General features: G+C 38.5%; 1 protein-coding gene across 1 annotated transcript; it reads left to right on the top strand.

The window, feature by feature from the left end:
* The first annotated feature begins 633 nt into the window (after positions 1-633).
* Positions 634-26720, top strand: LOC140244798 (uncharacterized). Its single transcript, XM_072324412.1, has 14 exons — positions 634-765; positions 4222-4313; positions 5235-5327; positions 6074-6202; positions 6722-6798; positions 7757-7905; positions 9988-12614; positions 13282-13386; positions 14341-14420; positions 15549-15609; positions 17078-17411; positions 18919-19123; positions 20676-20926; positions 25943-26720. The coding sequence occupies exons 1-14, from the start codon at positions 636-638 to the stop codon at positions 26707-26709; spliced, it is 5100 nt and encodes a 1699-aa protein (XP_072180513.1). The 5' UTR covers positions 634-635; the 3' UTR covers positions 26710-26720.
* Positions 26721-27051: the final 331 nt, after the last annotated feature.

Here is a 27051-nt window from a genome sequence, read left to right as displayed (position 1 = left end):
CATCTCTTAAACGCCATAGTGCTACAATCAAATATCGTGAACATATTTCACACGTGTTTAAACAGTCCTGTAAATCAAAAAAAAAAAAAAAATCATTTCCTAACTACAGTAAGATATAAATTTTATACTGCTTTGTCGTTTCTTACAGTGTCACGCTTGTTGGTGCATAATGAACATAACTGGATTTACACGATTCAGTCATCGTTGTTTTTGTTTTGTTTTGTTTTCTTTTGTTTTCTTTTGTTTTGTTTTGTTTTCTAACTTTCACCCGAACTACAGTTTTTACGCTTGAAGAATCCACTGTTTTTGTTAAACTAAACGTGACAGCGACTTTTACTCTTGCACGTCCCAGGCCAACAAAATGCTAGCTGGGTTTTGATGTAGACGCAGTATCATCAATTAGATGTTTGATTGAATATTTTCTCATTAAAAGATTGAGTTTTATCATGTAGATGAATCAATACAAGTCTAATAGTATACGAAATTACTTTTTTAAACATGAATATATCTAATTTAATATTTTTTATCTGTAAATTGTCAATTATATTGCAATTAATATGAAGACGACTGGTTTTGCGGCTAAATCTAGTAATAAACATGCACAATGGAAAATACAAGAACGGGACAGAAGAGCAATGGCGTCCGTTCACAAGTTTCCCGATTTCGCCGTAATTTGCTCCTTTTTGGAGCGTTATGGAGAATTGTTGCAGCTGCCTGACCTCACCATACCCGAACTTAAAGAAGCCATAGAGGAATCAAAATGTGGTATGTTATGAAATTGTACGGTTTCTATCTCAGCTAAGAAATAAGAGCTGTATGAATATAATTTTCATGTGTTGTCCGAGGCATAAGGAACTGGCGCTGGCAAGCAAGGTAGATTCTAACACAGTGTAGTATCAGCAATAGCGCCACACAGGCACGCAGGTGCACAGCACAGTTTCGTACAGAATACTGGTACACCTTCGTACTAGTGAGAGAGTGGTAGACACGGAATCGAAAACATATTTATACTCAGTCTCAGTATGGTTGTTGATGCTGGAATTGTGCCAGCCACTATTTCCCAGTAAGATTAAAGTGTACTAAACCCATATGACTTTATTGGTCCATTCCTGAAAAAGTTACTGGTCCGACGTAGTGATTTTTACTGTTCTCAGCCGACAGTCTCAGCATGGTCTAGGTCTGTTATGTTAGACATCTAAATTCTAATTCTTTTTCACCATGATTTTCTCCTCACATGACATTTTAACAGACTTTTGTTGACAACAACTGAACAAAACTGAATGCTGTAAAATTTCAGAATTACTAGTAAATTTACTAGTCATTGATTCAGTAGTATTTGTCTAGTGTATTGTAACAAGCAGGGCCAGGCCAGGGGGAAGAAAAAGGAGCAGAATGGCAAAGAAAATGTCCTCTTCGTGTACTGTAAATGCAGCTATTGTCGCGGTACAATATACATTAATTTTCATGTATTTTTTGCTACTTCTGGCTAGTGCAAACTCTAAAACCCACAAAATTATCTTCACAATTTTCTCTGCACATTGCGAATGGGTTGAGATTGTGCAGCACGATTTTGACAAGTCGCGAATTCATGTTTTTGAGCCGCTCAGCACGAAAAATTAATCACTCGAGAGTATCGATGTTTACATTAATACTTTTTATATGTCATAATTGTAATGTCTTACGCATGGGCTTATAACTGGTACTGGGTCATGCATAGTCAGAATGCTGCGGCGCGGGCAAAAGATTATTTGGTATACGGTACTCCGCTTAATTAGGTACCGCTTTATCAGACACTCCGCTTATTTGACTTACAAATCGAAAAACAGTTCCTGATGCAAGTTATATTTACCAAATAATTGGGTAGGCATTCCAGATAAATGGGTAGGAATTTTCCAGATAAACCTGATCTATTCCCATGGTATCCGCAGAAAGCTTTAAAATTTGTTCAAATACCGGTACCGTGGTAATGAAGAAACTGTGAGATGCTGAAAGTTGATAGAGAGCTTCGGTTGATGTTTTAAAATGTTAAATGTGCTGTGTACGACCAATTCACCATATGACTGTTACAAGTAGACACATTTTTGCATGCCTTCGCCCTTGTACAAACCCTTGCACCAGCTCTTATACACTCCGGGTGAACTTATCGAATGATATATTGTCAGGGATGGATGTTGGGCGGGTAACAGCTGTTGTTTGTTTGGACTTGTCTTCTGCATTTGATACTGTTCACCATGGAATACTTTTGAAAATACTGTCATCTCTTGGTCTAAGGGGAAAGGTCCTAAGCTGGTTTGAGTCTTATTTATGTGATCGCTACCAACTGGTGTGTGTCAATGAAGCAAAATCTGATCAAGTTCACCTCAAAAGCGGAGTCCCCCAAGGATCCATAGGAGGGCCCCTGCTTTTTTCTGTATACCTCAGTCAACTCAGACATGTGTTACATAAGCACTCTGTTAAGTACCACTGTTATGCTGATGGTGTGCAGTTGTATACATCTTTCGCACCTGGTCAAGAAAACACTGTATCTGCTGTAAAGAAGCTTGAAGTATGTATGAGGATGTTATGGCATGGATGCACTCACACTCACTCAAAGTCAACAATGCGAAGTCTGAATTTATGTTGTTTGGTTCTAAGGCCCATATGTCAAAGTCTGGAGCATGTATTATCAAAGTACATGTAGGGGATTCATTAATTCAATTGTCTAACAAATGCAGAAATCTTGGTGTTATTTTCGATTCTACTATGTCTGTGTCATATCAAGTCTCTAGTATTTGTCAGTCTGTACGATACCAACTGCGTAACTTGGGGTTTATCAGAAAGTACCTCACTCAGTCTAGTACAGAAAAGATAGTGCATGCACTTATTACTTCTCATTTAGATTTCTGTAATGCTCTACTGTATAACACATCAAAATCACAACTAGACTGTCTTCAAAAGCTTCAAAATAATGCTGCCCGTTTAGTTTTATTGTCACCTACGAGAAAACATGTAACACCGTACTTGTCTATCTACACTGGCTGCCCATTCATTATCGAATCATGTTCAAGTTACCACTGCTATTTGTTTTCCATTCACTACATAAAACTGCTCCTCACTACAACTGTAGCTTGATTACCCCTTACAATCCTTCTAGGCGCCTTAGGTCTTCGAACTCATCTCTACTTGCTGTACCACAAACTCATAATTCTTGGGGTGATCGATCATTTCTGTATGCTGGCCCATTCCTATGGAATAGACTCCCACAAAACATTCGTAATCTGTTCTGTCTAAGTGAGTTTTTAAAAAGAGCTCACTTAAAACCTGGTTATTTAGACAAGCTTTTTTGTAAACATTTCCTTTAATTCCTTTTCTAATACCTCTTTTTCACTGGTATTTTCTTTCTGCCTCTCTTTCTTGCGCCATGAGCATCTGTTCATGATGGATACCGGCGCATTACAAGTGTTCATATTATTATTATTATTATTATTACCCAACACACACACACAGTGATACACTGATCACTATACATGTGCCTATGAACTATGGCTAGCTGTCAAGAAAAATGAAAAATCAGCTGACTCCATCAAGACTCTAACCTTTCTTTCAGCCGTTAAAAAAAAAACACAAAAAAAAACTTTCAGTCCCCATGAAACCCACAGGGATGCAGCTAATTATGTTGCAGCATTTGGCTACATATGCTTATGGGAATCTACAAGTGTAGTTTAAAGATGAAAGATGTTTAGAAGCATGCAGGTGGCTTGATGAGGGCTCATTGAGTCAAGGCTGCAAGCAGATTGTTTGCAGAATTACGCTGCAGACACCTAAACTGAGGCTGTTGTGTGACTTTAAGTAAACTGTGGCTGTACATTGTAAGTGACATACTGTGCTGTGTGTCTGATGCAGAGAGGTGTGTGATTAGTGTGTGATATCTGGGTTGTGAATGAATTAACATGCATCCCTGTTAGTCGGATAACCATTTTACTTGCTATTGCCACATCCCCGAAGTTAAGGGGCAGCTGAGACTTGATAAGCAAACATCATATTTTACATCTGCACTATATGGTAAATACTCCTTGAAAGGTTTATATATATATATCACAATTGTCTTTCACATAAAACAACTTCTGTGTCATTATATTCTTTATGCCACTATTAATCATAAGTTTTCACATGATTATAGCACCACAGTTGCTTTCGTATTAACTTAGATTGTATGGATCAACTTTCTTTGTTCAATTCCAGATGTTCCTATCCTGAAAGAGATGATCATCAAGCTCATGAGGCGGCTGGTGAAAAATGTCAATGTAGACAAATGGGAAAGACATCTAGTCAAGGTTAGGCAACATTTAATCAATCTGGTGCTTAAAGACTTACTGTAAAACCAGAAATGTTTTTGTGCATTTTAATTTCCTGAATTTCACAAGAGCCAAGATTCACAAATTTAAGATCCACCCTAAAACTCTTGTCTACATTATTTGCATTCAATGCCGGAGGCAATTCATGAAAATTTCATGTTGCAAAAAAGGCTATTGGCTCCAATTAGTGAAAATATCTTGCTTTTTAGTACTTGACAGAGAAAGAAACATTGATATCAAGACTTTACTGTTTTTAGTTATCGTGTATCTGATGCAGCACAAAATCTTATGGATGGGACTAAAGCTATTGATCTTATGGTTGCTTGTGAGCATTCGTTGCTTTCCAAGCAGCCACATAAAACAAATCATTTCAATATTCAATTCAGTTCTGTGTAAATTTGTTTAATTTTGAAGTTATGTTTTCCAACATAAGTTTCATATTTTGTAAACATACTTTGATGATATTCTTTGTATGCTACAACATTGCACATGATCATTTATCACATTTTGCATTTGAGGTCGTGTTTCTCAATGTAAATTCTAGATTATAAACTCTGATGATATACTTCGCACAATATGCTCATACACGTTCATGTATCATTGTATCTCATTTTGCATTTGAAGTCATATTTCACAGCACTGATTATATACTTTGTATGCTGATATGTGTTCGTGTACGTATCTCATTTTGTATTTGAAGTTATGTTTCTCAGCATAAATTTCAGAGTATTAGGTGTACCACGTTTGCTGATACATGTTCAAGTACTGTATAAAGACACATTTTTCGACATAAATCTCAGAGTATAACTACCGGTATACAGACTGTAAAAGTATACTCTGATGATATACTGTACTTTGTATGCTGATACATGTTCATGTAACTCATTTTGCCCCTCCTAGATAAGCCGCTACTATTCCAGTATGGCTGCATGGGAAGTGGACACTCTTGGATACAGCCAGAGCAAACTAGAAACCAAACTTGGGATTCTCAAGGTATAATGAAGTATTGCTATATTGGTGATGTACACTATATGACATGTATTTTGTGAGCATATTTCATGAATTGGGACTTGTGAAGCAATTTTGTGAATGATTTAATTAAAAAACAAAATTACATTTCATGACACTTGAAGGATGAAAGGAAAAACGGGAGTATTGGGAACTTTAGAAGTTGAGAGAAGATATACTGTGGCGAGAAAAACAAAACATGAAAACTGCCATATGAATTTGATTAAGGTTTATTACACAGTCCAATTATATGCCATATATATGAGCTTTAAGATCGATTTGTCTTAAATAGAGGGAAGTCACTAATTTCATGTTTTTATGAAAACAGCTGTTTTGAGTAGGATCAATATTGTTTTGTTTTGTTTTGTTTTGTTTTTCAAACTACTTTTTTCCAAGGCAGCTTTATTTTCTGTAGGGTGAACTACTACAAGGCACGCCAGATTGGCATGTCAGATTGGCAATATACATAATGATTATCATTATTTTTTTTTTTCAGGGAGGAGGGGAAACTGGTTGTGTATTTTGTCTTTTTTCTTGTCTCAACTTTTTCTTTAAGTTTGTAATGAAGGCTTGATTAATATTTTGAAGGCAGACAGAAATTATGCTGCTGATATACAAGATTATCATTGGTACATAACTGAAGTCTGAAGACAAAATTTGATGTCCTTTTTCATACATGGAATCTGGACAGAGGCACATGTATGTCGTGAACTTTGACCTTGTTTCCGCAGTATCTATGCGACTCACAATTTGATGAGAAGTCCAAGTTTAAGGCTGCTGTGAATGAAATGGACCCAGAGCAGATGCGAGTACAGCCCATTGGCAGGGACAAGATGGGGCTGGTGTACTGGTACCAGAAGGTATGTCCTTTAAAAACTATATCTCAGTCATTTCAGTGCAGGTTGAATATGACCAGAATTGAACATTACTTCAATTTTTTAAGTGCACATGTGTGCAGGGATGTTCATTTGCAGAAGCCATAGATGTGGCAGGCATTGATATGTTAAACTTGATGTAGAAAAATTAATACAAAATACTGAAAGTTCAAGTTACAGCTGTTGAATTGCAAAGCAATATTTGTAAATTGAGGTCTTAGCCTATAAACAAGGATATCCTAATATGATTTCTGCAAACAAAATGACTGTTTACTCATTACATTTTGTCATGGAAAACTGTCAAGGAATTTGCTCAGGGGCAAAATCCACAGTTGTGTCACTATCATAGTGCCACCATGCTTAGCTTGTAGAGTGACTACATTGTCATCAACATTGTTTTTCATGATCTTTAAGTTTAATCCTGTGGTCACAGTGTTTTCATTTGTCATCTGAAAGTGCAGAATTACATGTGTCACCATAATTTCATTTCCGTTGCCATGGCAGGACCATGATGCCAACATCCGGGTGTACCGAGAGGAGCAGGATGACATGGACAGCTCTACATGGGAGATGGTGTCACAGTAAGAAAAATCCTTTTTTTCATGCCTTTTGTCAGTATCCAGGGCTGGATATTAGCTGTGGCTAAAAGGCCCAGGGCCACCACTTTTTAAGGAGAGATATGTGATGATGGCCCAATCCAACCACCAGATTTCATTATCGGGCCACCAAAAGAAAAAGTCAGTGGTGAGCCTTGCGGTACCTAGTGACCTAAATCAGTTACTGCATTTCTCCCCCCCCCCCCCCCCCCCACTTCTCATTGTATTGTTTTTATGCATGTTATGCATATACATGTATGTGATAGATTTATTCATAATTCCAAAATGATTCTATCATTAATGCCTGAAAGTCTTTTCAAAAAGATTGTTACATAGCATTAAACCATCAAGGATCAAGGAGCAGATGGCCCTGCCTGTGTGTGAGAATTTCACATTTTAGGCAATTTAGGAGGAAAAGGTGAAAATTAGAGAACTATCGAAGCCACGGACTGCTGTGAGAACTCTGTTCACTGATTTGCTTTTCAGATATTTCAGGTGAAGGTATAACTGTATGGTCATAGTCAACTTGAGAACACCATTGTAATGTTTTGAGAAATAGTTTGCAGATTTTGATGAAATGTCAGTTAACTTCACACTGACTGATTTTTTTTTCCTTATATGATTATAGAAAGACCAAAAGGCAATTTTAAATTTTGAATTTTTTGTGTCTTTTTAAAGACTTGGATTGAGATACATTATATTTTGAATATATGATATATCTGTAAGCATTATGACAGATCAGTCAGTGAAATAATCTTAGTCACAGTCAGTGAAATAATCTTAGTCACAGTCAGAGATGGTAGGTCACAATCAAATGATAGGAAATACATACTGCTGTTGTCTACTTTCTGAAAGCAACATCGCTATTTAGTGATAGAACGGTACTAGGCTACGGTGCATATTGGAGTGAAGTTTTTGAACTGAGTCATTGTGCTTTTTGCAGGGATCGGGATGATCTTGCTGGGCTTCTTGCAGTGTTGAGGAAAGGATCAAATAAACTAAATCCTTTGGAATTGAAGACAGATGACTCTGAGTCAACAACAACATCAGTGACCAATGAGGAAGAAGCAGATGTGGATATGAAGGAAGAAGGTGAGAAAATATCTTTCTACAAGTGATTCACAGATGAGAGTGCATTTCCCCATTAATGTCAACCTGTGCATTATTACCTCCAACAAGGAGGTTATGTTTTTGCTGGCAATGGTTGTTTCTTTGCAAAATAACTCAAAAATTTGTGAACAGATTTCGATGAAACTTAGGGGGAAGGTTGATAATGACAAAAGGAGTAGATGATTAAAATTGTGGAAGTGATGTGGGAATTTTTTAAATTTTGAAGGATTTTCTTAATCTTTTGGCAAAAAGGGTCAATGAACTTGGGAGTTCAAACTGCACATATTTGAGGTTTGCATATGCACACTAGAGTGCATGCTGTGCTGCTCGAGGCACCGCGCAGTAGGAAGCTGATGAGGTAAACACATTAAGGCTTTTTCATCATTGAGAAATTGGGCAATTTCAGTATGTGTGTGTGGGTGGAAATGAGCTGCGTGGTGGAGGTCTGCGCTCTCCGAATGCTTTTTTAGTTTGTTTGATAAAACAGGTCTATGAACTAATTTCATTTACCTTCATGGGTGAATACCAGTCAGCTACATGTAGTAGAACTTGCTCAAAAGCCAAGATGTCAGAAGAAAATTAATTTTCCAAAAACACTGAGCACTACTGTATAAAATGTTTAAAGTAAAGTAGTGATTGAGCATGTACAGCTTAAGTCTGTAAATTGTGAGGTCAGTGGGAGTGCATTATTCTTTTGTCCCGCACACTTTTTTTGCATGCAAGTATGAAAATAAAGAGCACATATGTGACTAGTTTCAGTGCTTCTCATTGGCTACATTATTGAACCTATTTTATGAATTACCCATTAAATGCATGGACCCATTACAAAGGAGGTACAGAGCCATGGTATAACTCAGTCCAGCAGCGAGACCAGAGTTAGGGAAGAAAGTGTGGAATTGTCACATGAACTACTCTGACATCCTTAACCTGTTGAGGATGGACTGATTCTGCTGTAACACGCATTTTCCATAGACACCTGCCTGAGTATTCTCAGGACTCGTCTTCAATGGTTTAATTAATGACCCTGAGGAAGTGTGTAGGCACAGTGGGTAATTTGGCCTATTTTATCACAGAAGAGTGTCTAGGAAACTACAAACCTTCTTCATGATGTTCAGTAGTTTCAGTGAACAGGTCATGTGATCTGTTTATATTATCTTCCTTTCTGTGTTACCTTTAAAATGAGAGGCTAATGCATAGTGCCTACCAGACTTCATTGAAAAAAAAGTTTTTCTTCAAAGATTCTCAGTTTTCCGATTGAGTGATAGTGGTGAAGCAATTATCTCTAGTTGCATTTGGTTTGAAGTACAGTGCACTCCTGTTATAATCAACAGGGTTATAGCAAAATTCCGGTTACAACAAAATAAAAACTAGAGAAGCACTCTGAGAGTGCAGTTCTCCGCCAAGCATGCAGCTCATTTCCATTACTGATCTTGTTCTTCTGTAGAGATATCAGTGATTTCCACCCATACGTACTTATACTATAGCATGCTGAAAGTGTTTATAATAGTGTGCTGAAAGTCTCCCGATTTCCTAACATAGAAACCTTTATTACTTCATAAACCCTCAGCTGTACAGCGCGCCTCGCCCTAGCAGAAACTAGAGCACGCACTTTAGTGCGCGCATGCAAACCTCAAATACGCGCAGCCTGAACTCCCAAGTTCACTGACCCTACCTGCCAAAATGTCAAAAATCCTTCATAAATTCCCCCAAAATTCTCGGATCACTACCAAAAGTTAATCGTTTGTTACTTGTGTCATTCTCAACCTTTCCTGCAAGTTTCATCCCAATCCGTTAACTACTTTATGAGTTATTTTGCACACCGACAAACGAACCAACGATAACAAAAACATAACCTCCTCCCTTGGCGGAGGTAATTAAAGCAGGAACATTATCAGCTGTATGTATTTTCATTGTTTCTTTGTTCGGTTATAGTGAAATTTTAATATAACTAAAGAACACTGCCGGTCCCGATGACTTCGTTATAATGGGAGTCCACTATACTTCAGTGATGTTGTTTTTTACTGGTATTTTCTTACAAATATGATTTCTTTGTCATGTCCATAGCCACAAAGCCATCGCGCTCTGGAACACCAGTTCCATTTAACATCAAAAAGGAAACAGTGAAGGAAGAGACAGAAATAAAAGAGATGGAAGTCAAACAAGAATCTGGAGATTTGAAGATTTTAAATCAAAGTCTGAAGGAAGAATCTGATGAGAAAACATCTGCTGAGGTCAAAGATGAGAAGTCACCAAAGGTCAAGGAAGAATCGCTAGAGGTCAAAGAGGAATTACCAGAGGTCAAGGAAGAATCACCAAAGGTCAAGGGGGAAGTACCAGAGGTCAAGGAAGAATCTCCAAAGGTCAAAGGGGAAGTACCAGAGGTCAAGGAAGAATTGCCAGTGGTCAAGGAGGAATCACCAGAAGACAAGAAAGAATTACCAGAGTTCAAGGAAGAGCAGCAGGTCAAAGTGGAACCACATAAAACTAAAAATTCAACAGTTGAGGATACAAAAGACTTGCAGGAAAAATCAGATGAAAGGACCAAAGATGCTGTTGAGATAAGGAAGGATGGTGAACACATCAAAGAGGAGCTGACAGGGGATGAAAAATCAGTCAAGCATGAACAGCCAGTGATGTTTGCAGAAAAGATGGAAGCAGAAAGAAGTGTGTCTCCAGCTGAAAGAGCATCCCAAGAACATACAATCCACATCAAACGGGAGTCAGTGATTGTCAAGGCAGAGTCCAAGATTAAAGACACTCCAGTAACTTTTGGCACGAATATCGCCAACTGTGATTTACCAGGCAAAAAAGATGGTATTAATATTGGAGATGTAGGGAAGGTAGAGAGTGACATTAAAGCAGAGACTGACCAAGCAAGGGTAGATTCTGTGAATCTTGATAGAACATCACCCAGAATTACCAGTGAGACAAGAAGTAGTGCAGAAGATGATCATGCTGTCAGTGATCAGGGTCAGAAGAGTTCAAAAGATGGAGAAAAACAGGAAGGAAAGGACCTGGATAAAGATAACAAGAAAAGTGAAGAGAATTGTAAACAGATGGGAGAGGGAGAAAACAAGAAGTCCGATGATGGAAAGATGGAGCATTCACAAAGGGTTGTCCCCGGAGGAAGATCGGTGCCTCCTCCACCCCCAGCCCCTCCGGCCCCAGCTCCTCCCAGGAGCATGTTCATGAGACCTTGGGAGACCACTCCTGCACAACTTGAGCGAGAAAGAGAGAGGAAAGTGAAGGAGAAGCAAGTTGAGGAGAGACAGAGAGAGGAGAGGGAAATCTTGGACAAGTCAAAGGATTGTCAGATACCAGGACTTCTGGGAAGGGATGGTGCCAAGACAGAGGAATTGAAAGGTGCACCAGTAGAAGACACAAAGCCAGTCCTTGGCGTCATCCATGGAGAGGTGGTAGAAAAATCATCAGTGTCTAGCAAGGAGGAGAGCGTAGAGAAACCAGTTGAAAAGGCTGATGGTAGTAGAGAATCCTTAATAGGAACAAGCATCAAGGACACTGCAGAGACAGGACATACAGAAACTTGCTCTCCTGCAGAAAATAACAAAACAAGTGATTCAAAAGAGGATTGTGAGATGGAACAAGAAGGAAAAGCCAGTGGTGCTGAGCCTGCTGGTGATGATAAAAGCTGTGACATTGCCAAAAGTGACACTGAGAAAGAGAAAGATATATCTAGTCCAGAAATAAAGAATAAAGAAGAGCAATCATCTGAAACTGTTGATGAAAATGAAGTAGCTGTAAAAGAAGGTGGAGAAAATGTGGACACCATTGAAAATAGAGGAGAGACAGACCTAAACCAAACAGACACTACCAGTCTGAAAGACTCTGGAAAAGATGACCAGGATAGTGAAGCAAAAGAAGATGTGACAGAATCTAATAATACAGGCCTTGCAGATGAAGACAAAGCAGTATCACAAGAAACAGAAAGTACAGTAGAAGCAGAGAAAGAAAGTGTGGATAGCATACAGGGTGAAGGACCTCGAGACTGCAGTGAGAAAGATTCTGATAAACCAGTTGGTGATGAGTGTGATGGAGTAACAGGGAGAGAAGAAGGGGCTGTAGAAGAGCAGCAAACTAGAGGAACCCGTTCACTGAGAGCCAGGAGGATTAAAGAGGATGACAAGAAAGAGGAGGATGAAAAGGAAAAGAAGAAGCCAGGTCCTCCAAGGAGGAGAGGAAGACCAAAGAAGAAGACTGCTGCCTCCAGCCAGGAGGAGAAAACTAGTCAGGATGATGCTACCAGTCAGGAGGAGGGGGAAGAGACCAGCAAAAAACGTGACCCAGCATCGGTTGTCTTTCAGGAGGAGCAGGATGACATGAAGAGCCAGGGAGATGAGGATGAGGAAGAAGAAGATGATGATGATGATGAAGAAGATGACGATGATGATGATGGGTTGCCCAAGAAACGTGGTCCAAAGAAAAAGGGTGTCCGCACTGCCAAGAAGAAAAGGAAGAGGAAGCCAGCCAAACTCCGTTTCACTCCTAAGAGGAGGGCATCCCAGAAGGCTACTTCCAAGATTGTGGAGATGGAGAAGGATGAGGATGAAGAGAATGGTAATGCTAAGAAGACAAAGAAAATATCAAAGAAAGATATTGACAGTGACTGGTTGTCAGAAGAGAATGATGATACACCATGTTGCAAATGTGGTCTGTACAATCATCCACAATGGGTAAGTCCGTGAATTTAAAGTACCCTATCAATTTATTTTTGATGTGTTTCTTCTATCATATGTGACATGAACAACAGCTACTACATTGATATAAAGACCAGATATTTTGACATAGTGTTGTTTCCTTTTATTTGTTGTTGGCAATTTTAAATGTTATCATGGAAGAAATCTTGTAATATGTATTTCAATATATTTTGAATGAACAGCCAGGAAAGATAAATTTGTATCCTGCTTAGGACATCATGCCATGTTTTAATTATTGCAAGATGACATTTCCTCCAATTTTCAAAGTTTGTCTGGACCTATTCTTTATAGACATACAGTTATGTGACCTTGAACTCCAGCAATGTTGCATGATATCTTATCGTAATCCATTGTTTCCTTTGAACTTAGTTGAGTTTGGTCAAAGTTATAAAAACCAAATGATCATTGCGGAAACCTTTAACTGGCTGTAGTGAGACTATTTGTAACAACAGTTTCTTTGACAAATGATGTCATGAGCAACTTTGTATGCAACAGAAGATGAGAAATCACAAGTCAGTCTAAAATGGTAGATTTGAATGCTCAGTCCATTGCTTATGGTGCTGTGTATATGTGAAGCAACATTGATGAAGGTTAATCCAAACCTACCCCTCCTCCCCCCCCCCAACCTGGTCTCCCTGCCCAGATCTTGCTGTGTGATAAGTGTGATGCTGGATACCACACTGCCTGTCTTCGGCCTCCTCTCATGGCCATTCCTGACGGAAATTGGTACTGTCCCAAGTGTGAGCATGTAAGTCTTGATTCGTCCTTGATTTTTACTCCACACCCAGCACTAATCACTGAAGAGTTACCACTGTTACTACTATTAGTTACGTTGTGTGTATGTGTATAGTAGTTTAAGAGAACAATAGCAAGATATTTGAAGGCTTAGTTGTGTGCAGTCATGGAATGCTATAATCTGTTATGGTGTATAATGACTGCCAATGCTTCTACACGACAATTTTATTTGCTGATATTGTTTTATGATAAAATTACGCTTGATTGGCTTTGACAGAAAATTGTATGGTTGTAAAATTATTTTATTTGTAATATGTAGTACTGTAAAGCTTACTGTGTTGTCAAGGCATATACTATCTACCATTATAGAATTGCTATTGAGTAGAATTTACACAGTTATTGACCTGTTCCCGTTCAAGATATCTTTTGTAGTTATATAAATGCCTGATTATAATAACAATAGTGATAATATTTTGTGAATTACACACTGTCCTTTACCATGCTGCTTCACCTGGCAAGGCATATTGTCCATATTTCTAGAGTTCACCATAGGTAGACCACTCTCCATTGTCATTGCTTTGGTTGCTATGATCATGTTAGGCTTGTTCAGTGATGGGATGATAATATTGGAGAGATGACTTTTAAGGTTTCCACATCAATCCTATACTCTATGGCTTCCATCCTGATCCAGTTGTTATTCTCTCTTAGCCACACTCTTTTATTGTATCAAGCAAGGCATGAGGTGTGCATTCTGAGGAGATGTTCAAGCTTTGGGGCGTAATATGACTAGTTTCGAGTTCAAACATATTTTTCATGCTGTTGTCACAGTGTTATATGACAAGGAACAGAATAAAGCAGGATTATTTCTCAGTCCCTGCTATATTCCTGTGTGTGTGTTTCTATTTAAGTCCCATTGATTGCACCTGTGAACATCGGTATGTCTTTTCTCCACCATCTCTGCCAACAGGAGGATCTAATTATCAAGCTTCAGGAAAAACTGGAGGACCTCGATGCTGACCTGAAGAAGAAGGACCGACAAGAGCGCAGGTAAGACTGATCAATATGCAACGCTGCACACTGGCACTGGCCCGAAGGTCCCTGACCAGTAAAAATCACTGTTGGACCAGTAACTTTTTCGGGACTGGACCAGTAAAAGATGGAAAAACTGGGTATATACTGGTCCGATAGACATGTCCGACCAGTAAAAAAAAAAATGGGTTAGTGTGTAGCCCTGCAATATGTAATGAATGATGATGATGATGATGATGATGATGGTGATGATGGTGATGATGGTGATGGTGATAATGATGTTAATGTTGATGATGATAGTAATAGCAATGAGACATTTTTACAAAGTGCATATAACAATATGCCCCAAAACATTTTGTATTCATATAAAAGTGCTGTGTTTATGATTGAATGAAATTTTTGCTGGAAAAAAAAATAAATGAGTGAATTTGAATGTATATTTCATCACTGTTCTAGGAAGGGAAAGGACAGAGGAAAGGAGACAGTTTGATGGTCAACAAAATCTTGTCATTCAGTCAGGCAACATAATTAACATGAAAGAGTATGTTTTAAGGGCAGTTTTAAACTGATCAATAGTATTTGCTATTTTCATCCTGTCATGGGTGTTGTCTACAGTTCAGATGCTTCAAATGATCTTGCACCATAAAACCGTATTTATTCTTGGGGGAAATAAGTAAGAATATGATTTGTCACTCTAAGTTGAGAGGTATTGTGGGATATTGTCAAGATTCAGATTGGACTTGTGTAAATGTGTGCCATTTATACAACTTTGTTTTTGTTTTTGTTTGTTTGTTGTTGGGTTTTTTTTTAGGATGGAGAGAAGGAAGAGAGAGTAAAGAGACATACAGTATGTGCAGACCTCCTGACCATTTTGAACTTGGAGGAAAGAATCTGAATTTTGACCTTTCCAAGCTCTTGTTTTGATTGCAGTTAAATTTACAGAATTTTACGCACACTCCAATGGGAACTGCTCTTCCTTTGCTACTGAGCCAAATCATCCCTATTTTTCGATTACAAAGATTGGGATGCTTGTATCTTTTGTCTGAACATGTGTGTCTCAAGACTACACATGGCTTCAGAGTGATCAATCGCTTCATCAGTTTATACTTGGTGATTTATCTTCTCCTTTATGTGTTTTGAATGTAGGAAGGAAAGGAAAATCAAATGGAAGTACACTGAGGTGTGTGCAGAGAACATCTTACCTGAGGTAGGTTTTGAGAAGCCTTGCGAGAAATAGATGAGTGTAACAAATCCACTGTTAGGTCTTATCATCTCATTACAGTGCCCCCAATCTCATGTATTCAAATCTTGTGTAGTATAGTGTAGGAAAAATGGCTTCTTTTGCCCCATGCCAAAGGGCTTACACAATTATTTTGGGGACCATCTTGCTTAAATATCACCAGGAGGCAATACATTTTATTTGCACATGTGACCATCACAAAATGTTGCACTGGTCGCTTTTCCATAAGGCTGAAAATGTTTACCGTAGTATCCCTTGATTAATCGGTAGATTAAATTTTCTTTGTGTTTTCGGCTAGAAGTGTTCCTGGAGGTTATAGTTTCTATCACTCTGTTCAGTCATTTAGGAACATCCAATTATTATTGTCTTTTATGGCAATTCTAAGCTCAGAATCTTGTCTGCCATGGTCTAAATTAAACTGAAATATATGATATAGCATCTTCCTGCTGGTTCATTTATTTGGTTTGTATGAACTGAAATTAAATGTATTTGTTGTTGATTGATACCGTCCATTAAAAACAAAACAACAAATGACACAAAACAAAACAAGCTTTATTGCTGTTGGTCAAGTGGACTAAATGCAGTCCCACCTGTGTGTGTTCATGTTTCATTTGTTTGTCGGGGGGGGGGGGGGGGGGGGGCAGCTCATCTACCCGATCTGTCAACTACATAGCATGTTTTATGCCACAACAGACCTGGTCACATACATTTGTTGTTGTCCAAAGCTGTTTGAAAGGCACAATAGACCAAAGCTATGGTCATCCTGCAATATGTGTGTGATTTTTTCCTCACTGTGCTTTTTGTCATGTGGCATTGCATTCTGATTCTACTCAATTTAATTAAGTAAAATCTAAGTTAGTAAGATGTCAAAGTAAGAAGTAGATAAATAAAATAATGACTTAATTTATCTACATCTTTCCATTGCTGACAGATGGCAACAGAAAGTCATGTGCCTGGTTCATCTCTGAAAAATATAGTTTTTCATGGGGCCTGTTACCAAACATTCTGCATTGAAATGTAATTGTAAAAATGAACAAACATCCCCAATACAACAGTAATCCTCAATTAAATGTTAACGATCACAGCTCTTACCTGTAAGATATGGATTACTACTTTGTGCATTCATGGAGTTCCATGACTGAAATAAGCATGGTAGTATCAAAAAGTTGATATAACCGTACCAGCGTTCAGATATCGTGATATAATGGTAATGTAACCTACCTAAGTTAATGAGCTTTTGGTGACAGTTTGGCCTTGTTGGTATTATGACATCACAGTGATAGTTTGACCTGTCACAACTAAGTAATTTGCTAGCATGAAGAAACCCATGCAAACATTAGAGCATATTGTGCTCTGCCATTTAGCTCCCCCCCCCCCCCCCCCCCCGGAGATTTGTTACAGGATTAATGATTGCAAACGATGTTCTTCCCTGCAGCTGGAGACTGTAGTGCGCGCCAAAAAGCGGAGAGAACCAGAGGAATCAGACGAGAGGTCAAGAGAGGAGCGTCACCGTCCCCGTAGCCACAGCCACACGTCTCGCTCGCACCGCTCACACCGCTCCCATGGGTCCCGTGGCTCACGACATCATCGACCAAGGAGGCGGCGGCATCGGCCTCGGAGTGACTTTGTTGTGCCCGACTACGAAGATGACTACGAGGTAGTGAGTCGTCGGTCACAGCGTTCACGAAAGACCATCGACTATAGCTTCAATGACTTTGACTCAGCAATCAAATCAGCAATTCATGAGGAGGTTGAAGAACACAAGAAAGGTGAGTGTGTCTGTCTTGACAAATGTCAATGGTGATATGTTCCTGAGACCTGTTCTTTACATGTTACAAAGCATATTTGCGCATTTATTTTCATTTCAAAGTTTTGTTTAAGTTTTTATTTTTTGTATACCTCTGTAAACATGTTATTATCAACATATTGAATTTAAATGACTTGAAAGCAGATTTTCATACTGCATCATATTGTCATAAAACGTCATGTATTCCAAGCAACCTCTAGAGGGCAGGCTTGATTTTGTGAAATAGTACTACTTGACATACGAGAAAGGTTGATCTTGAGATGGAGATGATTCACATCTAAAGTATTTATATCCAAAATCTTCATCTGTCTTTTTACTTTCATATATTTGTATAATTTGATGTGCGAGACACAGATGCATTATTTTACGACACACTCAAAATTTGGGGATTATTTTATTCTTGGGGATTTTGTTAGTTGATTGGTACTGTAAAAGGGAATATTTTTGCATGAGTAGTTTTTCGCACTCTGCCAAGTAAGATGAATTTGGCGTTTATTTAAAGGACAAGTTCACCTTCATATACATGTAGATTTAGAGAATGCAGCAATATTAGTAGAACACATAGGTGAAAGTTTGAGGAAATTTGGACAATCCGTTCAAAAGTTATGAATTTTGGAAGTTTCAGTTCCGCGATCGCTGGATGTGAAGACTACTACAGCTTGTGATGTCATATGAGTACAACCATATAAAGAAACTATAAAGAAAATTCAACATATTTTCACTTTTCTCACATAATAAAAGAGCAAATGACTTGCCTCTTTCAGAGGGCAGGGGGAGTAATATTACCCTTAACATATCAGTTACAAGTTGAGGGAATGTGTACTTTTTTCAAAAAATGAAATTTTGTGGAATTCTCTTTATATTTTCCTTATATCGTTTTACGCATGTGACATCATCAACTGCAGTAGTCTTCTCATCCAGCAGTGACTGCACAGAAACTTCAAAAATTCATAACTTTTGAACGGATTGTCCAATTTTCCTCAAACTTTCACTGATGTGTGCCACTCATATTGCTGCATTATCTCAATCCACATGTATGTGAAGGTGAACTTGTCCTTTAATTCAAGGGAGAAAATGGCACACTTTGCTTTTTTTTTAAAGGGGATGATACTTAATTCTCATTCCAGTGCTGTGGCTCTTACTTGCAAATTTCTTATCACAAATACATTTCCTGATATTCTGAGCATTATGCTCACGACATATAAAACTTTTACAGTAGTCGTTAAATTGTTTTGTGTTGAGATGATATATATACCATGTGCTCATAGGAGTCTGTTTATACAGTCAATCTGTCTATTATGGCCACCCAAAAGAGACAAAAGAGTGGCCATGGAGACAGGTGGCCACTAAGTCAGGTTTGACTGTGCATAATATTATGACATGCTGAGTGAAGGTGATATCTTCAACCACTGAACTCTGGAGACAGACACCTATCTGACTGTATTTTTTGTCCTGTCCAATCCCTTTAGCGGAGCAAGAGTACAAATCAAGGCGTGGCATCAGCCGGGGGAAAGACATGTCTACCATCATGGGGGAGGAGGAGGAGGAGGAGGAAGAGAAGGAGGCAGGGCCCGAGGGAGGCAGATTAGGGGCGGGGCGTCGTAAGCGGCGGCTTAATGACCTTGACTGGTCTAGTGATGATGACAAGAATAGTGAAGACTTCCAGTTAGATAGGTGAGAATGCAATATCTCAATTTAAAGGCATAATTTACCATTTGCAGATGAAACAAAAACCCAGCATCAGTACCGGTACTTCAAAATAGTTCTAAAATGTGAGTTAGGGATAGAAACAACCAATGTAGAAATTTGAACCAGTATAATGGGTGTTAGGTATTGTTAAATATACAAAATGTGAACAATATGATAAAAATGTTTCCGGACTAATCCGTCTAAAGTTATGGTTTAATGAGAAAAATAGTGATACTGTAAAACGAGGAATATTTGCGTGCATTTTAATTTCGTGAATTTCGTGACAACCAAGATTCGCGAAATTAAAATGCATGCAAAAGTTTTTGTGTACACTATAAGCATTAAATGTTAGAGGCAACTCACGAAAAATTTCATGCTGCGAAAAAGGCCGTGGGCTCCAATTCGCGAAAATTTCATGCCGCGCAAAAATATTGTGTTTTACAGTATCTCATCATATTTTAGGCTTTATTGAAAAAAAAAAAAAATATGGTAAGATGTTTTGTGATACAACTGACCGACACATATGCATCAAAAGTGATATCTTGAGCATTTTTAAAATCACTGCTCCCAAAGCAGGGTTCCCACAGTCATGGAAAATCCTGGAAAATCCTGGAAAAATTTGTGGTGATGGAAAGTCAGGAAAAAGTCAGGGAATTTGGAAAATTTGTGAAAAGTCATGGAAAAATCATGGAATTGCATTTACCTCTTGGCTATGGCAGCTTTCCAGTTTGTCGTGTCTCGCAACTCTCATACTCTGTGATCATACTCTGCCATTATAATTGGTGTTCATGATTTCCATTTTTCCCAGTTTTGTGACATCCCAAAGTCTACGTAACTCCTGGGACATATGCTAATGATAATAGATGTACATGTCATGAGGAAGATACACTGTAGTGGGTGGAACCGATGGCTGTGAGGGGAGGTGGAGGCCATCCTAACGTGTCTGATTTTGGAAACCATGCCAGAAACGAAGTCATGGAAAGCAGCAATTTAGTCATGGAAAAGTCATGGAATTATGTTTTCAAATTTCTGTGCGAACCCTGCAAAGGTAAACAGGACCTTTAATATCCAGAAAATAAATATCCAAGCAGACACCAATTTTTCTTATACATTTGCAGGTTACAATTATATTGTGCAATAAACTTCTTATTGTTTTCATACTCTCTAATGGTTTCAATGTATGAATGAAACTGGTACTTTTTCCTTGATTTGTAGTTGTGAATTTCTTTCATTCAAGAATAGCAATACAATCTAATGCTGAGTTAGTGAAGCAAAAAAAAAAAAAAAAAAGGAAGAAGAACATGCAAATGCTTGATTTTTCATCTTAAATATGTAATAACACCATAGTTTTTGCATATAGATCAATTTCTCAAAGTGAGTTTGTACTTCTGTAACTTGCCCATAGTCACCAACATAGTGTGATAGGTGGACACGAAGGGTAAAAACTGTGTAGCAGAAACAATGTCATTGGTGTTTGCATATATACCAACTCGATTGTATGTTCTTTGTGTGCTCAAAATTTTATTTTGACCACCAGTGAGAATGCGAGTGAGTCTGCTGAAGAGAGTGCAGTCAGCAATTTCTCGGATGCCAGCGATGACAGCTTTGCCAACTCTCGTCGTCGGGCTACCCGGAGACAGGGCGGCAGGAGGCGCGGCCGCCGGTTCATGGACCTTCCTCGCAGGCGGAGTGAGAGGGGGAGGAAACGAGTGCGGTATTACAGTTCGGCTGAAGATGACGAAGAAGGCAGCTTCTACTCCGGGAGTTCAGCTGGCAGCTACTATTCAGGTAGGATCTGATCTCCTCTGTACTACTTTTAAAAAAAAATTTTTTCTTTCACAGTTAAGTACAGTGACCCTCATCTTGACTATCTATCCATTGCCTTCTCAAAGTCCTCCATTGTTTGTTCATTGCTATTAAAAGACCTGCAGTCCGACCTCTGTTATCTGGCCATGTCGGGACCAACGCTTGTCCAGATTTAAGCAATTTTGCTGGATATGGGAGAGCCAATGGCCCGAATTCTCAAAGCTGGAATAACTATTCCGCGGAATAGTTATTCCGGAGAATAAGTTATTCCACCTTTGAGAATAGATTCCGGGGAATAAATCGCGTCATTTTACGTCACGAGGGCCTGATTTGCATAAGAGGCGTAATAAATTGGTGGAATAAGTGGTATAATAAAGTTATTCCACCATTGAGAATTCGGACCAATGAGTACAAGTAGGCTGCCAGCCCATTAGTACCTATGCAGGTAGTGAACACTGTAACAGAATTATAATTCATGCTTGTCTACTTAAAATCATAGTCATGAAATTGAAACATCTTACTGTAAAATTTATCACATGTTTCTGTAGGTAAATATCTTAGGTAAATTCTGTGAGTTTAGTAGGAGTTTTAATTGTCTGTGAAATCATTTTTTTTTTCTTTTTAGCCTTCACTACTTCGATAATAGAGAAGTCCGGTTAAGAGAGGGCCAGATAATAGAGGTCGGACTGTATATGAGTCAATAGCTCATATCCATGCTCACAAAATGCAAAGAAAGCCATAGATATATCTGTCTGTGTCTTTACACATTGTACATTCTATCTGTCCTAACCCTAAATGATATGATTTGACAGTTAGAAAATACTCTTTCTTCTGTATCAATTAAATTCTCTATACTGTAAAACCAGTATTTCTCATGTGAATGAAACTTGCAAATTTCATGAGGAGCCAAGATTTGCAAAAGTTATTATGCACGCCAAAGTTCAGCAAGTCCCTGTATTGATAGTTGAAGTAGTATGCTTGTAATATTTTTCATGGTAAAAAATTTGTGAAAATCTCATGCCGCGAAGAAGGCCATCAGCTCCAATTTGTGAGAGTTTGATGCCGCAGATATTTCTGGATTTACAGGAATGACTGCATGTTGTAGGCATGTAAACTTGACAGCTCATCAGTTTTAACAAATTAGAATGGACTTCGGTCCTTCACATCATGCACTGAGTCATCAAAGTGAATGACTTCCTCAGTTCTGTTTGATGCGATTTATTTAGCCATCTGTTATTAGACAAATACTGTAAATGCAGATATTTTCACTCTACATATTTTTGGCCGCATGAATTCTAGATGCCTAAAAATACCATCACAAATTTCTCTCAACATTTTGAACGGGTTCAATTGTGGTTTTCGTCACTGGTGCCTCCCTTGTACAAGTGTGTGTTTACATTTGTGCATGTGCTCTAGTAGTATTCATTTGAGTGCATGTGTGTGCAGTATTCGTAATTTCTGCACATACAAATGGATCAGGCAATGTGACTTTTCTGTGAATGGATGAAAACGTACGAGTATAAAGTTACAGTCTGTATTGTGCAACTGGAATTCAAGAACCCACAAATGTTTTTTGAGCTGCTCAGCAAAAAAAAAAAAAAAAAAAAAAAATCAAATCAATACCACGAAAATATCGATGTTTACAGTAATGCACATTACTTGGAATGCTTTTAGTAAGAATTATCCATGTAATAGTAACTTTGGAACAGTCAGAAACTCACATGGCAGAGTGGATGGTGTTTTGAACTGTTCAAAAGGTAAGGAGGGTGGCTAATTTTGCTGACACCTGACCAAGTAATGTGCATTATTGATATTATAGAAGGGTGACATGATTTGAATTCTGTGGCAGCCATTTTTGCAAAATTCCCAGGCCAGCACCAGCACCAAGCCATAAACTGCATGCGCAAACAATTTGATGTATATATGATACTTGGACAATGCAGCTGAGTGCAGACAAGCAGTTGTTATTACCGATCATTAGTATAATGACCAGTGGAAAGTAAAGTAAGGCCATTAGACAACATTAAAAAAAAAAAAAAAAAAAAAAAAAAAACTGATCATGTGATAGCAATCAACCAATCATATGACTAGCTTCCATATCAGCAGTTTATATTCTTGAAAGGCTCATTACAGCTTTAGCCTGAGAGTGCATTTTGATTTGTTTCTATCATCACATTGAACAACTGTCTTCTTTTCAAGAGCTTCGGGAGTAAGATGTATCATTTACAACATTGTAACATGTTTAAAGGAAACCAAACCCCAAAGATAAATGTGGATAGAGTGAAAGCAGCAACATTAATAGAACACATCAGTGAAAGTTTGAGGAAAATGGGACAATCGATGCACAAGTTATGAATTTTTAAAGGGATAGTACAGTATTGGTGGAGATGAGAATTGGGCCTTTAACTTTTTGCGAGATACCAAGAAAACACTTATGATACAGTACAGAGCATACCATTTTAAGAGGAATTCAAAGTTTATTTGATGAAAATCGGGTTTGGATTAACTGAAACATCCAAAAACAAAGTAAAACAAAGCGATCGTAATGAAGTGTGGGTCCCACACTTTATTTGAATTGCTCTTTTTTGGATATCTCAGCCATTTCAAAACCAATTTTGATCAAATAAACGTTGAATTCCTCATAGAATTACATGTTCTTTCACATTTCATAAGAGGTTTCTCATTATCTCACAAAAAAAAAAATGTTAGAAACCTGAAATTAGGTCTTAACCAAAACTATACAATCCCTTTAAAGTTTTGGTGTTGGAACCACTGGATAAGTAGACTACTTGAGTTTATGACATGTGTGGACAACAGTATAAAGAAAATATAAAGAAAATTCAACATGCTTTCACTTTTCTTGCTTAATGAAAGAACACTTGACTCACCGCCTTACAAAAGTAGGGGGAATAATTACTACCCTAAATGTGTGTTAGCATCAAGTTGATAGATTGTGTCATTATACCCCCGCCAAACGAAGTTTGAAGGGGGTATATAGGAATCAGCGGATGGTCGGGCGGTCGGTCGGGCGGTCGGGCGGTCGGTCCGTTGCAAATCTTGCGTCGCGAACTACTTCCTCAGTTTTCAACCGATTCCCATAAAACTTGGCACAGATGTGTGCCTTGGGTTGTAGATGTGCAAGACGTATTTTTTGACAGTACCCAAAAGTACGTTGCCATGGTAACGGCATATTATGGGCAAAAATGGGTACAAATCTTGCGTCGCGAACTCCTCCCACAGTTTTTGATCAATTTTTATGAAATTAGGTACAGATGTTCATCTGAATATGTTAATGTGCAAGACACATATTTCCGCAGTGGCAAAAAGTGCGTTGCCATGGTAACGGCATGTTATTGATAAAATATAGGGCAAAATGCTTCATGGCAAAACTGCTTCATCAGTGTTCTTCCAATTCTCATGGAATTCATATTGAATGTTTGTCTTAGGATATAGGTCAGCATGACACCTTTCTTGACAGTGACAAAAAGTATGTTGCCATGGTAACAGCTTACATATTATGAGCCAAAATGATGGAAAATTTTGTGTTGCAAACTACTTCCTCAGTTTTTGCCCAATTTCCATGAAACTTGGTACAGATGTGTGCCTTTGGTTGTAGATGTGCAAGACGCATTTTTCGACAGTACCCGAAAGTACGTTGCCATGGTAACGGCATATTAATGGCAGAAGATCAAGGAAAGATCTTGCGGATTTAACTACTTCCTCAGTTTTTTGACCAAAGCTTATATGAAATGTTGTTTGGCGGGGGTATAACCAGTCGCTGTAGCGACATTTCTAGTTTTCATGAAAAATTAATTTTTGTGGAATTCTCTATTTTTTTATATTGTCTACACATGACGTCATGGACTAGTAGTCTCCTCATCCAGCGGTTCCAACACCAAAACTTAAAAAATTCATAACTTTTGTATCGATTGTCTGACTTTCCTCAAACTTTCACTGATGTGTTCTACTAATGTTGCTGCTCAATCCATGTTGCTCTTTGGGTTTTTGTTTCCTTATAACTGGTAACTTAAAGATATCTAGCAAAGGAACTTGCTTCATATTGATGTATACAGTAAGTGTCACTTGTCTGATAAGGTTTCTTGTGTGCTTGCATGCCATTGGGCATAATGGTGGCAAAAGCATGAGGCTGTGAAGAATGATCACACATGATCACATTGAAACATGGATTTTTTTTTTCCATGAAGGAAGCAACAGCAAAGTCATGCTCTCTTGAAAAGTAAACTTGATATTCCAGTATTGTGACTATAAAAAGATTTGTGCAGGAAGGAAGTTAGCTTACATAAACTTGATTTGGATCAAAACAGGAAGGTGAAGGGCAGTACATAAAATCTTTCACTTTCCAATCATATTACAAACCTTTTCTGCAAATTTTCACACAATTGTAGCCAGAAGTTGTGAGATACAATTACTGATTGTGTGTGAATGTTGCTGCACACTTTAAATGATGTTTTAGTGATTAGAAAGGCAATAACAAGTCCGTGATGCTGAAATACCCTTTTTCTGCATAACTTTACTAGACATGCATTATGTCATAGAGTTTAATGAAATCAGCTAATGAAGTGAAATCTGTTTCATGAAACTCTCCTGATGGTTTGAATGAATAATCTAATTCCTTATTGTCTACTGTAAAATAAGATTTTTTAGCTGCGTAAAATTTTCACAAATTGCCGCTGGCTTTCAATGCATACAGTGTAGACAAGAACTTTCACATGTATTGAAGTCCACAGAATACCAAATTTGCATATGATAAAGGGGTTATAAACTTCCCGATTTAATTATGAATTTCATAAAACACTTGATTAAGACCTCAGAATACTACCCCTGTCATTATACTTCAGTTATAATTGGTATGAGCAAAATTAAGTCATAGGCAAAATAACTAACTTGTCAGGTCACATTAAAGCTCTCAACCAATCATTTGATTAGGATCTGTGTCATTTTATAGTAGCCTTTGTTTGTATTTTCTCTCACTTCCAGGGAGTGAATCGGAGGATGAGCAGTGGACGTCAGGGAGGAGGAAAGCAGCAGCCAAAGTCATCTCCTACCGGGAGTACTCTGACAGTGATGCCTCCAACAGCAAGTCTAAGAAGAAGAGACAGAAAGTCAAGAGCTCTAGCTCACCCTCATCCTCCTCATCTTCATCGGAGGAGGAGGACTACACCCAGAGGAAGAGGAAGTTCCGCATCGACAGTGACGATGAGGATGAGGAGGATGCGGAGGACAAGCGAGCAGAGGAGAAACCAAAGGCAAGGAAGATGCTGGACTCCGACAGCGATGACAGCGACAGCCGCAGGAAAAAGAAGAAGAAAAGCAAAGACCTGCAGAGGACATCGCTGCGTAAGATGTCGACGCGAATTGATTACAAGAAGATGGCTGGTGAGAGCTCAGACTCGGAGGAGGAGGGGGAGGATGGTGAAAGGTGGCAGCAGGATTCCAACAAGGAGAATGAGGAGGACTCTATGTCTGAGAAAAGCAGTGAGGGAGTGAGCAGCCAGGATAGGGTGAGGACTAGCAAGCAGGAGGGTAAGGCAGCCAACCCTTACCCTCAAGTGGGACAGTCTTACATTCCAACTACAGTCAATGGTGGTGCCAGTACTGGAGAGTATTACAGTGGGACTGCTCCATCAGGCCAGAGGGGTGCAAATAGCGGTGCTAATGGAGGGACTGTCAATGGTGAAGGGGAGGAGGAAGATGACCTTCTACAGGTCACTGACCTCATTGACTATGTGACTCAGGACATATAATGTCAAAGGTTAAAGGCTGTATTTGCTGAATAAGTTATGTGTATATCTTGGAAAAAGCCATTGTGCATATATCTACATTTCATCTAGTTATGCATATTTTTGAGAGTAGTTTATGTTATGTTCAGTGGATGTGATCGTGGAGTTAATATCTAGGAAAGGATGAAATTGTAATTTGATCAGATTTGGAAGGTTCTACATGTATGTCCCTCGTAGTGTTGTACACCATTGCATTGTCTTGTCGCCTTCCAAAGGGAACATGTTGTGTAAGCTGCAAACCTGCCTTGAAATTTCATCTGAAATACCTGATTGAAGAGACATAATAATCATGTGTTCGATGAGAAT

This window comes from Diadema setosum, chromosome 21 (genome assembly GCF_964275005.1).
Source record: "Diadema setosum chromosome 21, eeDiaSeto1, whole genome shotgun sequence".
In the NCBI taxonomy this organism is placed as follows: Eukaryota; Metazoa; Echinodermata; class Echinoidea; order Diadematoida; family Diadematidae; genus Diadema; species Diadema setosum.
The sequence above is the reverse complement of the archived record's forward strand: the minus strand, read 5'-3'. Positions and strand labels throughout refer to the sequence as shown.